At 35.4% G+C, this 13,856-nt stretch overlaps 1 protein-coding gene across 4 annotated transcripts in view; it reads right to left on the minus strand.

Annotated features, from left to right (window-relative positions):
* The window catches only part of LOC134531013 (magnesium transporter NIPA2), a 28,230-nt gene extending 15,400 nt beyond the window's left edge, over positions 1–12,830 (minus strand). Inside the window, exons 1-2 of one of the 4 annotated variants that reach the window (XM_063366451.1) lie at positions 12,744–12,830; positions 4,961–5,073 (exon numbers count right to left, since the gene is read on the minus strand). In XM_063366451.1, the coding sequence (XP_063222521.1) occupies positions 4,961–5,060 (100 nt within the window). In that variant the 5' untranslated portion in view covers positions 5,061–5,073; positions 12,744–12,830. Of the gene's footprint in view, positions 1–4,960; positions 5,074–5,337; positions 5,512–7,106; positions 7,296–12,552; positions 12,720–12,743 lie in introns of those variants that run through there. The other 3 variants (XM_063366452.1, XM_063366448.1, XM_063366449.1) reach the window with 3 other exon arrangements.
* Positions 12,831–13,856: the final 1,026 nt, after the last annotated feature.

Raw genomic sequence — 13,856 nt, forward strand, 5'->3', positions numbered from 1 at the left:
ACATTTATATAAGTCTGATGCTGTTGGTTGTACTAGCGGGAATTTATTTGACAATAGATACCATAACAGAAATGAACAGATGATTCCAATGGAAAAGGTTCTTAAATGAATGGTGCAATGAAAAAAAATTCACAGGCTTGACAGGATTGGTGTGAACCAAGCGGTGATATGCAATAATCCTTTTAAGTTTTGAAAAATTAAAATGTAAATATCTTAAGAGTAATATTAGTTTCACTGCCAGTAAATGATGGTTTGGAAAGTTCGTGGAAAGGTACGCGACGTAAGTTGGTTACACATGGGTAGGCAACCCAACCAACCGACTAATGATAAGTACATGTCAATGTATCTCTGGTCACCCGGTCGTATTTGTCATACAAAGTATGGTAGGCTTATAAAGATAAATGGAGTGACACATTTATGGTTGGGTGTTATTTTACGCAATAATATTACGTAAAGAATATTTCCCTACATATTTTTGGAACAAATTAAGTAAATTAACCATGTTATTTATGGAGACTAATGCTTCAGAATACGTGATTTTGAATAATACAAATATTTAGGAACGCATTAATTGTGCTAAGTGAGAGATTGGTGTACCATTAGTGTACCATTTCTATGTTTTCCAGGTTTAGAAAACACATTTTCAAGATTTTCCCTGTCTGCAGGAACCCTGTCAATTAAACAAAATACATGTATAGAAACCCAACACAAAATGGTTCAATTTCGTTAACTGTATGGTAATTTTGTTTTGTCTGTTGTTTCTTGACATATTTCACTTGTGGAATTATCTACATGTTATATATCTATTTTTGTTAGATAACCAATTTTTGTTGATCTTCTAAATCTTTTGGTTGTTGAGCTCTGGGAGTGTAACAGCTCATAACTCTGGTCAGATCAAATGGGTCTGTCTGTTACATACATGTAGAAAGATATGAAATTTGCTGGGCACCGAAAATACTTTTAATCAATGATTTTTCAGAGAAATAAAGTTTTTAAAAATACTAACTGATTTTAATTGTTTTATAGGCTCTTTTATCACACGGTTCCAGATCATTTACAAAAACATCAAAAACAGAGTTGAATACTTCTAAAACAATCCCTTTTCAATGGTACCAAAATATCTGATGAAACTAAGAATACAGTGATCACAGGCAGCTTCATAGCTGGCAGTGCTTTCACTTGGTCCACACGTAAAAGTAGAGCATTTCAATAGATGTCTCACGCAACTTAATCCAATGGTGCATGGCAAAATCATAGTCTTTAAACAATACATACATATAGTGAAGAAAATTTTTTGCTATACATTATTTTTAATGAATTTTCAACAGACACAAATATTATATATATTTACTTGCCAGATGGGATTATATTTCCATGTATACACATCCTGAAAAAACATTTTTACTTGAAACAAAGGGTGTACTTAAGATTTGCACTTGCTTTGCTAACATGCATGGTCTCTAATATTTCTACAAAAATGCTTCCATAGAGTATGTTTAAACAAGATGAAAAACTGAAATTAACTGAAGTATTATCAGCAGTATTTTGAAACATATTGAATGGATACCTATATGGATTCAGTATCCCCCCAAAGAGATCGAGATTCTGCATAAAGACATATATGTTATGTGAATCAAAATCAGGGTATATTTGGAATTCCATTACTTATACTGGAAAAGGAACAGTGTTTGAAAGTGAAAACAATGAAATTCCAGTATAATCTCAAATTATTCTTGCACTGGTTAGATCCGTTGTTGGAAAAAGGTTATTATGTCACAACCGGCAATTTTTACACCGCTGCAACTGGCAGATATGCTGATTACACACATGACTGAAACATATGCTTGCTCTCAAATATCCACAATTGAGAGATGGTAGATGTGAGGAGAAGGAATGATACTATGATACTGTAAAGAAACCCAAATGAGTTATAGATTATAACCAGACAATGTGTGCAGTTGACCAAGTAGACCAGCTAGCCTATTCCACGAAAAAGGATAAAAAAAATTTTTACAAAAAATTTTTTTTCCACCTTTTTGTACAGACATATTGGAACTCATTTTTTTTCATACCCGAAGTCTGGTGACCATCTTGCTCATTTATAATATAGGTTAATTGTTCAAAAAAATGCTTGAGAAATACCACTTCCAAGAATTCTCTTCTCGTGGTGGAAGGCCTAACTTGCTGAGGTTGAGAGAGCACCATTTCCCAGAAATTATTCCACCAACCGTGAAAAAAAAAAAAGCCTACAAGATAATGAGAGAGACAAGGGCAAAAAGATAAGAGGAGAGAGAGTAAGTGCTTCTGCCTGAGTGTGATGTAGGCCTGTGAGATGGCCCTGCTTCAGACTTTACCACAGAAAAATTAACAATGAATATTTTTTGTAGAAAAAGAAAGTTTTTTTTCCTTTGTAACATGACTAACAATGTCCAAAAAAAATCACTGATTATAGTTTCTAACTGAAATACCACTGGTGTGTTTGTTGAGCTATTCATCTGTAATATTCCAAATGTGGTTATAATTCATGCACAATATGATTTAATAGTCTTGAGTTATTTATTAGTAACCTTTGTTAAAAATTTTTAACAACATATAATATTTCTTTATAGTTATTCATTTATTATAATTATTTTGGCTTTTATTTCTAGAATGAATAATTACTGTTCTCTTATGTTAGTAAAATGATTTGTTTGTTGAATTTGTATAAATGTTTTTAACTGTATATGAAAAAATCCATTGCTTGTTATACTAATAGTATTCTTTTGGATCAACAAAGATACAGTTTTTTATTACATTTTGTATCCACACATGACAGACTATTTAAAAAAATTTTGTACATTATTTTTCAATTGTTGTTGTAATATTTTAAGAAAAGTATTGTTTAAATAATTGAAAAGAAACTGACTGAAAAAAATGATTACTAACCAATATACTTTAAAAAAATCCCTTTTGGCACAGCGTAAGGTGTAAGTGGATTTCCAAGTTCCTACTTATTAAACTGTTCTAAAAACTTCTGTATACTTAACATTTTACAACTGTAATCTGTAAACTAACATTTTAAAAACTTAATGCACGTATCATCCTATATGTTCTCCAATATTCCAAAAGATTGATAAAACATTTTTTCTTATTCCATACAAGGAATATGTTTTGAATGTTTTTAACTCAATGCATCCAGCAGTGAATAATTTAGAACATTTTCCATATTATGCTTATTAAGGTAGTAGTGATTATTTTTACCTCCAAAAATTAATTTTTTTTTATCTCTTACACTAATATGTGGCCATATAAAGATTTTCTTGGGACCAAGGCTTAGGTTATTAACATGGTTTCAAATAAGTTTGAATTTATTTTTTAATTTAGGTACAACCCCTCCTCTGTTTTTACTCATAAAAAATAGATTCAGCCAAAAGTTTTACAGAATTTTTAGGATTTTTACAATTAATTATAATGAATTTGATAACATACCTACAAAAAAAATTATTATTTTTTGTCTTTCAATCCTTGTTATTTCCATCCCTTGCAGAATTAGATGTTTACATAAAAAATTAATTTAAACAAAAGTTTTAGACAAAATTTACGAAGTTAAATAAGAATGGATTCAATAGTATACATGGTATGGGAGTTTTATTTATTTTTTTATTCCAACATCTTTTTTTTCAAACCCTTGCAGACATACCAAAAAATTATTTCAGACCAAAGTTTAAGATAGTTTTTAGAAGATTTGCAATCAATAGTTATAGAATCTATGGTTTATCTAACAAGGGAGTTATGAATATTTTTTGTCTAACCTCTTTTTTTTATACCTTTGCTGCAATTGTTGTTTCAGATAAAAGTTTTGGAATAACATTATTAAGGTTTACCAACAATCTGAACAGAATTGATAGTTGCCTACTGAGGGAGTTATGAATTTTTTTGTCATTCAACTCCATTTTTTTTCTTCATAAAATGGAGTAATGACTGGATATATAAAAAAATTTTTAGAACAAAGTTGTAGATAATATTTTAAGGTTTTACAAAAAATAAGAACTGCAATAGTTTGTTTGATCAAAAATGTTTCAGATAAAACTTTTAGTTAAAAATTTTACCATTTACATATAATTTCAATGGATTTGATTGTGTCCCTATGAAGGGAGTTATGCATTTTTTTTTTCTCCAACCCATTTTTTCCACCACTTGCAGTTATGGTTTGTCGTATCAAAACCATATTTTTACAAAAGTTTTTGTTATTACGTCTACGAGTTACAATACGTTCAAACAGATGTGATATTTGTCAAAGCATAGTATAGTATATAGTATAGTATAGTAGCTATAGAGATTTTATCTGTTTTTCACAAAACCTCCGTTATTTCTACCCCTTTGGTGGAATTTTCCCTATTAACAAATTCAACCAAGATTTTCTATTACTTGATTATATGTATCAATTTGGAATGACTCGTTTTGGGGTATATTGGTGAAACTAAAAATTATACAAAAATTTTCCGGAAGTCGCACCTTGGTAACGGCTACATAGGTAGTCTTTCTACGAAATATACCTGAAAAAATTCTAACACTGAAGGAATTAAGCACTATTATAATACAACACAGAGCAAAATGTTAAATAGTAAAAATATTGAATAATTTTTTTCCCATTTGTAAACTACATTAATAATTATTTGCAAAAGTTTAATGTCAATAAAATAATTCTAGAGAATTTGGGTAACACAAACTATTTCTAATCACTAACTTTGCTGCAGACATTATAATTAATAGTCACTTATAGAGAGAAGGGTAAATAACAATAACTTGGAAGATCAACACATAAATAAGGCTGCAATGGTTAAGGGACGAAAGCTGTTACCAAACCCAGAAATAAATTACAATAACTATTTGAAGCTCAAGGAGACTATTACTGATGCAAAACCTGGTTGTCTGACAAAACACTGCTTAATAAAATAAAGAAATATGAAATATTCCAAACCTATGAAGAAAGTCGAGCTCACGGCCAGTCCCAGGCCTATGTAGAAGCTGGTCATGTTAGCTGGCAATTCGCCTGAAGGTCCGCCGTCTGGAGACGACATGATTGGCAAAAATCTGCAACACACAACACAGTCACATTGCACCAAACCTGCATGCATAAACCTTCCCTCAGACCTGTAAACATACACCTTGCACTAGACTTGTTTTGTTGGGAGAAAAAAAACTTACTATTTTAGAGTGTTAAGAAAATTCTAATCGCATGAGATGAAATAGCTAAGTAAATGGTGGGGGAACCGGGAGAGGAGGGGAATAGTTGGATACATGGTGGGGGAACTGATAGCGAAGACGGCAGGGAAAGGTATAAATGACGCAGCATACTTGTGCTCTTTCATGTGTGCTGTTGTTTCTTGGTGCAGACGGTGATCGCTGGAGCAGCCTTTAGCGGGCTCCACGAGGTGGCATGAGGCTCAGGTTGAACCCCGCCATGCTGCAGGGATAGGCGGGTCACGCCGGTAGGGACCCGCCTGCGCCTGACGCCATCCCGACTTGGGCAGAGGGCAACACAACGGAGTTTGAGCTCATTGTTGCGCTACGCGCCACGAGCCATATTCGCAAGAAAATATTCTTCTTTCATTTATATATTATTAATTAATTTAATTACTTGTGTAAATAAGTATTGCTAAACAGTGTTATATGAGTATTGTTTTAGCTGTGTAACTAAATATTTGTGCTGGTAAAATGCTTTTCATGCTTTAGTTTGAAATGAATAATTATTTGTCACAAATAATTATTTGACTAACTAAATTACAAACCATATTATAATTATGAGCCCACGAGTGTGTAAATATATTAAGTTCAACTAAAAGGCGTGAATAATTCTTGATCGGAGTGTAGCTGTGGGTGACTATGGCTCAATGAAGTAGCATTTATCTGTTGTCACTTTCACATGCCTGATCCCTGCCTCAGACTACACACATCTATTTAGACAATTAGTTAAGCTGCATAAAATTCCAAATAATCGACAAGCTTCAAGTTTAAGAATTATTTAAAATCAAAGTTTTTTTTTTTAATGTACGAGAAAAATTTTTTAGTACCAACATTTTCTATTCAAAAAATCTACAACTTATTTATTTGTGTAGAAAAGAGTTATTTCATGTGAGATCATACCCGCATCCTTACTATTTTCAATTATTATCTGTTGTTAAAAAATATTAATAATTTACCTCTACCTATAAAAAATAAGAAAGAAGTTTCACTTCTGTCACGTGTGGACTGCATGCACAAAATTGTTGGTTATTTGGGTTCTCACCATGCTGAATTGAAAGCCATACAACATCCCGCTTTCTGCCACTCATGTAGAACCATTAAAGTTATAACATCAGAGAACTGAAGTCTAGCAAATCTACACATCTGACTGGACCTGAACCACAGAAAAGGTATTTCCCAAAGGAAGAGGATTCTCCATAAAATGGGGATATACAGTACAGGAGAGGATTAGCCACAGAATAGAAATTAAAACTATAAAATATTTTTAATTCTAGAGGAGTATTTAGCTAGGTATGATTTACAACTTATTCAGATAATTAAAATGATCAGAACTTGGTAGGCAGATAACTTTTTTGTTCCTGTAAATCACAAGAAATATTAATAAACAATTTTTTTTTGTTATTGGAGTAAATTAGACCTTTCACTAAAAAAAATTAAGATATTCTAGTAAAAAATAATTTATTAAAAATTTTTTTTTGTTTTTCTTAAAAACCACTTGGTTTGAGCCATGGTTTAAACCATGTTTTAAACCATTATGATTTAAATTATTGAAACCTGCTTGTACATATACACATACCTTATAACAGGCTTGCACATGCGCACACATGCACATGCCTCCCCCCGCCCCACACAAACACACACCCATACACACACACAAGGTCTTGCAAGCATACACCTTGCACCAGTTCTTATACACACACAACCTTGCTCCAGGCCTTGTAAGCACAGACCTTACACCAGGCCTTTGTTAGCACACACACCTTGCACCAGGCCTTGTAAGCAAACATCTTGCACCAGCCTTTGTATTCACACATCGCACAAGCCTACATACAAGCACCAAGGCACAAAAACACCTCACTTCTAAGACCATTTACACTCACGAGAAAAACATCCTTGCTGCAATACTCTGGACAAACTTTGGAGAGAAAATAAACCAAAAGACAGCACACGCCCCTAATCCTGCTAAAGTATATATCACAGCACAATTGGACATTAACGCACAAGTACCAAGATACAATCCATCCATGGTACTTATATCACACCACTGCTGCCGGGAAAAGTGTAGGCAGGCTTATCATGGGTGTTAGTCACACACTCAATAAAGATAAAACTAAGATAAGAATAATTTCCCCTGAAGATACATTACACATTAGACACATAAATGGCAAGTTGCAGCTACATGCACATTTACAGAACAAATCAACTAATTTCTGTCTATAAATCAATTTTAATAAAGTCTATTAAAATACATAGCAATATGGCAGTTGGAAAAACTAAAAATAAATTTATTAAAATTAATGTGTTGAATTATGCAGTTGACATCACATCCAGTATAAGCTCCACTAAGCTGTGCTAAGGCACAAGTAGACACCAGACAGGATGTGAATAGCAACTAAACTCCCTTCTGTTAGTGAGATTGGGAAATAGATTGGATGGTGAATAACTAAACCAAGGAAACAAAATTTGCGTGCACCACCAAGGCTTTGGCATTATTTAATAAAAATGTCAATTACCATATTGCCATATAGGTTTAACATAAATGTACACAAATTTTGCTTCTACAGCATAGATCTACTATAGGATAATGGACATGTAAGAAACACAAAGAATGACCTCAATCAAAATTATAATAAAGTTAGCTAGAAAAAAAATGTACATACTAAAACACGTGGATGATTAAGGTGACAAATAGCTTAGGAAGGAGTTAGTAAACCCTACAATACACCAGCAATTCACAGGACACTTACAAAGATACACACTTAGGTAAAAAAGGAATAGAACAAATAAGAGTAATGAATCATTGGCATAATTAGTCAGGGCTACGCAAAAGTGTACATCAACATCAATATCTGTGACATGAAATGGGCCCTGGCACTGATAGAGTTAATGGTAAGGAAAAGGGGGATGAGGGCAGTTATTTTCCTCTCATTTCCAACAGCAAGTACGGTAAGCAAAATTTCATCAAGTAACAAAATTATACTTTAAAGGGTGGAAAAGGAGGATGAAATATCATCTAGACAGTGATCTTCCAATTGTTTCGAAGGTTACGTGTGCAAAACTTCATCAAGCTCAGATTAAAACTGAAGATTTGAACAGAAAATAAAGAAACAAAAATAAAGTCTTTTATTATGCTGTAAATGAAGTTGCTATAATGAATTATAACTTCGGGTGCATTTGTAAGTGTTTAGGAGTATGTCTGAATGTTAAAAAAAAAAAACCATACACTTTACATGTACACCTATCCCTCACTTTAACACGTCTAATTTGTTCCTAAAAATGCTCGTGTTATTCGAAATCGTGTATTATGAAGCATTAGTTTCCATTAATAGCAAGGCTAATTTATTAAATGTGTTCCAAAAGTGTGTAGGAAAATATACTTTATGTAATATAAATGTGTTGAATAACACTCAACTATAAATATGTCACACCATTTATCTTTATATGCCTCCAATCGCACTTTGTATGACAAATACGACACCGCGTAACGGGAAATGGTTATCGTCAGTCAGCTGGCTGACTTGCCAGCCTGGGCGTGACCAATAAAAAAAAAAACTGCACATGCAACTAAATACACTTTGACGTCCCTCGACTTCTGGTCCCTATTTCCCAGTTTACTTGAAATTCCTGTTGTGCCCGTACTGCTCTCGTCAAAGAGGTGTGGGTCCAGGCCACCAGGTAGTTTTTAAAGGACCACTCGTTGTTAACAGTTCCACGAGCCCCTTTTATTGTAATTCTGAGAGCCTGCCGCGGCCTGGCGGATCCGTCGCGGAATGAGCGCCCTACCCACGAAGACCCGGACTCCCAAAGACCGTCTCGTGCAACCAACTCGTCTCGACACGAACTAGAAATCCTCCCATGTAACAAAGTTCCTGACCGAAAGTTGCTCCACTAAGGCGTATGACACGTGCGCGGCCCTTTTCGTAACAGACTCGTAATGACGACGAAGGTTCGGCGGTTCGTAACTACGCTTACGCGTCCTAGGATGTTCGACTCGTGAAGTAACCCGTAACTCGAAAGCTCAACCGTGTGAGCGGCACAGCGAAGGCAGCTCAGCTGCTGCAACAACCCGTACAGTGGCGCTATCGCCGGACCGCGAGCTCGGAAGACGCGCCTCGCGATCAGCGCGGAGCGGCGTGCACGTCTGCCGCTGAACGAGTCCTGAGAAACACTGCCCTTCCCCGCCCGCCAGCGGGCCGTGGCCCACGGGCCGCGGTGGAGGGGAGGAGAAATCGGCCGGCGTCGGAGAGCGCCCCCCCTCGCGACGCGGACGGGCGCCAGGCCGCGAATACATATTAGCACTGCGAGACATTTGAGAAAATTACAAGATTATTTACACAATAATTAATACATTACGGTTACATTATTTACACACTTATTGAGGTTCACGACCATTTGAAAAATACATAAAGCAGAATTATTCGTAACACTAGAGAACCCACTGGCATGCTAGGCCGCACGCGGGTGCGTCCCTGCCCGTCGCACTACACAGATGGTGCACTCGTAACGCAAGGGAGGACGTTGACGAGGCATAACGGCCTGAAGGAGCCGAGGAGACACTTGGGTCGACGTCAACTTGTTAGAAGTGAAGCTTCTTTGGTAATTAAAACCTTGGCTTGTAAGTATATTGTAATGGATAAAAAAGCATCAAGCCTTGAGGATTCAGGGGTAAATTTCGATACACAAAACACCAGCCATAACAAACAAAGAATATACGATGGGTATAATCAAAAAATTTCCTGGAAATACTTCAAAATCCAATGTGTCAGCTACTTCAGTGCACAGCACGTATAGGTACAGAAAATGTAGTCAACAATTCAATTCAAATTTTAGGCTCCCATTAAACTAGTCCGTTACAGTGTGACTCAAAATAGTACCTACTTTAAATGCTATGTAACAAACAAACATTTCATAATACATTACTTACATTATAATAAAACAACAAACATGAATTACAAGCATTAAAAATTCCTTGCAAAGGCAATACAGTCAATATCTAAACGAATTTCATTATTACAACAACTACATCGACTAAAATTATCACAAATCTTTTAAAAACCCACACAGGTAAACATAAACAATGAATGTCAGTGACCACAAATACACAGGTATTGTAATGTAAGCTATAAACTGTTATTTTTTCACAAAGCAGTAAAGAAACCTTCCTTGCAGGGTTAATTCACAAATGTATCTCATAAGTATATGGAAAACGGTAAATCTGTATTGTACGGATTAGCGCCAAAAAAAATCGTACAAATATGAAATAACTTTCATTATATGCTCTTTTACGTCCTCTTTTCAAAACCGCCTGCGGAGATTAAAAATTCCAATTACTTTTGGAGATATTGCCGTTCTTATTTTGCAATACAAGCCCTATGTAATCATTCATCAGACGCCATTTTATATTTTGCCGTGTGCGCGTGAATGCCTACAGAAATTTTCCATTAGGTAAGGTTAGTTACATGATAAATACTTCAAAATAAACGGAAATTAAAAATAATATCAATTAATTTTACTTGTATAGTTTTAACTGACCTGACCTAACAAAACGGGACAAAGGTAGATTAGGTCAGGTCAGCTACAGTATATATACTTTGAAACTGAACGGACATTAAAAATAATAAAAATTAATTTTAATGGTTGTTTAGTTTTAAAGTATTTATAATGTAGCTGACCTGACCTAACAAACCGGGAAAAAGGATGAACAGTAGGAACTCACGTAATTTTCATTTTACGTGATGTAGTCGTTCAACTACGTCACGAAAAAAAAAAAATCATACTTGTAAACAAGCAACAATGGTGAACGCGGGAAGCCTACGATTCACTCATCGTTCGGGACATACCCGAATACTCACGTTGGCAAGCCTTCTTTCAACAGACGAGAGGCAAACGCCCGATCGTGCATCTTCGTTTTTTTTTTTGTTTATTGTAAATTTATATGCAACTCATGAAAACTAATGGTCAATTAGGTTATGTTAGCTACATTATAAATACTTCAAAACATTGTGGATGGTTGATTTGGTTAGGATAGCTACATTAAAAATACTGTGAAATCATGTAAACGGTTTCCTAGCGCTGGATAGCTACATATTAAAAAGTTATTTGCTAAGAAACCATAAAATGATTTTACAGTTTTTTTAATGTAGCTATACTTACCTAATATAACCAACCATCCACAGTGTTTTAATGTATTTTTAATTACTTCTTGCTAATTTTAAGAAAAGAAGGCTTGCCAACGTGAGTATTCGGGTATGTCCAGAAGGATGTGTGAATCGTAGGCTTCCCGCTCAACGCCGCATCAGTGCACATCATGAAAATTAAAAAATTCCATATCTCCTAAAGTATTTGGAATTTCTGATCTCCGCCGGGTTTAATGAAAAGAGAAAGTTAAAGAGCACAGAATAAAGGTATTTTCGGATTTTTAAAATTTTTTTTAAAAAAATCGCTAAAAAATGAATATTAAAAAATTCGATATCTCCAAAAGTAATTGGAATTTTTTATCTCCGCAGGCGGTTCTGAAAAGAGGACGTAAGATAGCATATAATGAAAGTTATTTCATATTTGTACGATTTTTTTTGGCGCTAATCCGTACAATACAGATTTACCTGGAAAACTTATATTCCTATCTATCATGGGTAAACAATGAATGGCGATGGTAACGTAAAAGCACCGGTATTGTAATGTGAGATAAAAAAATTTAATTTTTTCACAAACTAGTAAGAATTACGAAACCATCCCTTGGGAGTAAATTTAGGGACATGTGCAGTATATGAAAACCACGTTTTCCGATTTTTTTCTTTCCATTCTAAAAAGCCGTGTTGTCTGATAATTACTAATATATTGTCTCGTTCTTCCTGGCTTCCTACCACACCGTACATTACATTCTGTTTACCTCTTTGAAACAGAAACCAGAAACAGCAAATATCAAGAGTGTTCTTCTTGTATGCTACCAAAGGGAACAGATTAGGACAAAAAGTTTAAAATGAAAAATGTATTCGGACCATCGCCCACACCACCCATGACGTCGAAGGGTCACTTCGGCCAATCAGCGAACAGTGTCCGTCACACACACACACTTTGGTACATTTATTTGTAGACGGCCCTATAGACGGGTCCTCAAAGTAATCATTATGTATCACGTATCCTACTTTAACCCTTGATCCCGATGGCATGATCTTGTACATATTTTGTAGTACATGATGCTTGCTGTTTTAATTTGGTACGCCGTAAGATCGCGGACATAACAAAAACTTAAATATCACAATATTGACACAAGAAACCATTTTTTTTAAAACTTACTATTTTAATTTAAAAAATTTAGTAACACACCTGTACCACTACATCCAGGAGTTAAAATCTGAACTCGCACAGAAAGCTTACTTACTCGTTAACTGCAAGATTTTATCCCATTATTATACAAAACTAACCTATTGTGAAAAGACATATAAGAAGTTAACAACAAGATGGGTTAAAACCTACACAAACATTTACACAATTAAAATTAAGCGATTTGTACTTACACAAAACCAAAACATAGCAAGCCAGCGTACGACCGAATTGACTAAAATGCGCTGCAACAAGTTACGAAATTTGACTGGACTGCAAAAGTAAATACTGGCACTACTATGCAGTCTAAAAACATGATATTATATATCGTATTTGGAAATTTATTTTTTTCAAACGTTTTTACGTTAAAAGTAAGTATAATAATATTTATACGATATATATATTCTTTGTATTACTGACAGAATTTAACTCTTTGAATAAAATAAACATTTAAAAAGAAAAGAATTTCTTTATTTAAAGGGTCCTGGGTTAAAAAAAAATAATAAGCGAGAGCATAGCAGGTCATGAATACGAATCTGCACACGATAAGGTCCACGACCTGTACAAAATCGGTTCACAAATGAAATCTTTCTGTTAATTTTAGCTAATGAAATTTCGGGAAGAATTCGACATCTGTTGGTAGTTTATGGCCAATTTCAACATGTACCATTGATATTTAAGCACAGCTTAAGCTGACGCCTCCCGCCAATGCTCCTCTATGTGGCATAATATACCGCTATGCCTCATCAACATCTCGCAAAGGTGTGTGTACCGAACGCGCAAGTGCGCGCAACAAAGTGTAGTTCGGGCAGCGAGGCGAACGCCAGGCAACGAGTGCTACGTCGGCAGAAGGATCCGGCCGGGTGTGGCATATCCCTCCGCCGAACTACTGCCGTCCGCCACGGTCTCGTGTTCGAGGTCGGGCGCAGGTCCTAGCGGGGTGGCTGGCTTTCTTAGAGGTTTCTGTTCCGGGAGGGCGCCAGGCTAGCTCGGTGTCTAACCGTGTGATGGTCGTGGGTTCGTTGCCCCAGCGTGGCCCGCTAGAACCGTCGGCGGTGATGGAATTTGTTTTCTGATTAGGTTGGGTTGTTTAGGTTAATTTACATACACTGTTCTGGTTGTTCTACGGGTCGCACGTCGCGCACGGGAGGTGCGGGGTGGACTTTTTATTGTTCACGATTTACACTGGTTCATTACATTGGGCGCGAGGTTTACTCGGCGGTACATGACTGCCAATGAGGCGTCGGAACGCGTAGAAGTTTTGATTACACTATTATTACAATTACACTTGATAAAACGGCATTCTG

This window comes from Bacillus rossius, chromosome 3, assembly GCF_032445375.1.
Source record: "Bacillus rossius redtenbacheri isolate Brsri chromosome 3, Brsri_v3, whole genome shotgun sequence".
Lineage (NCBI taxonomy): Eukaryota > Metazoa > Arthropoda > Insecta > Phasmatodea > Bacillidae > Bacillus > Bacillus rossius.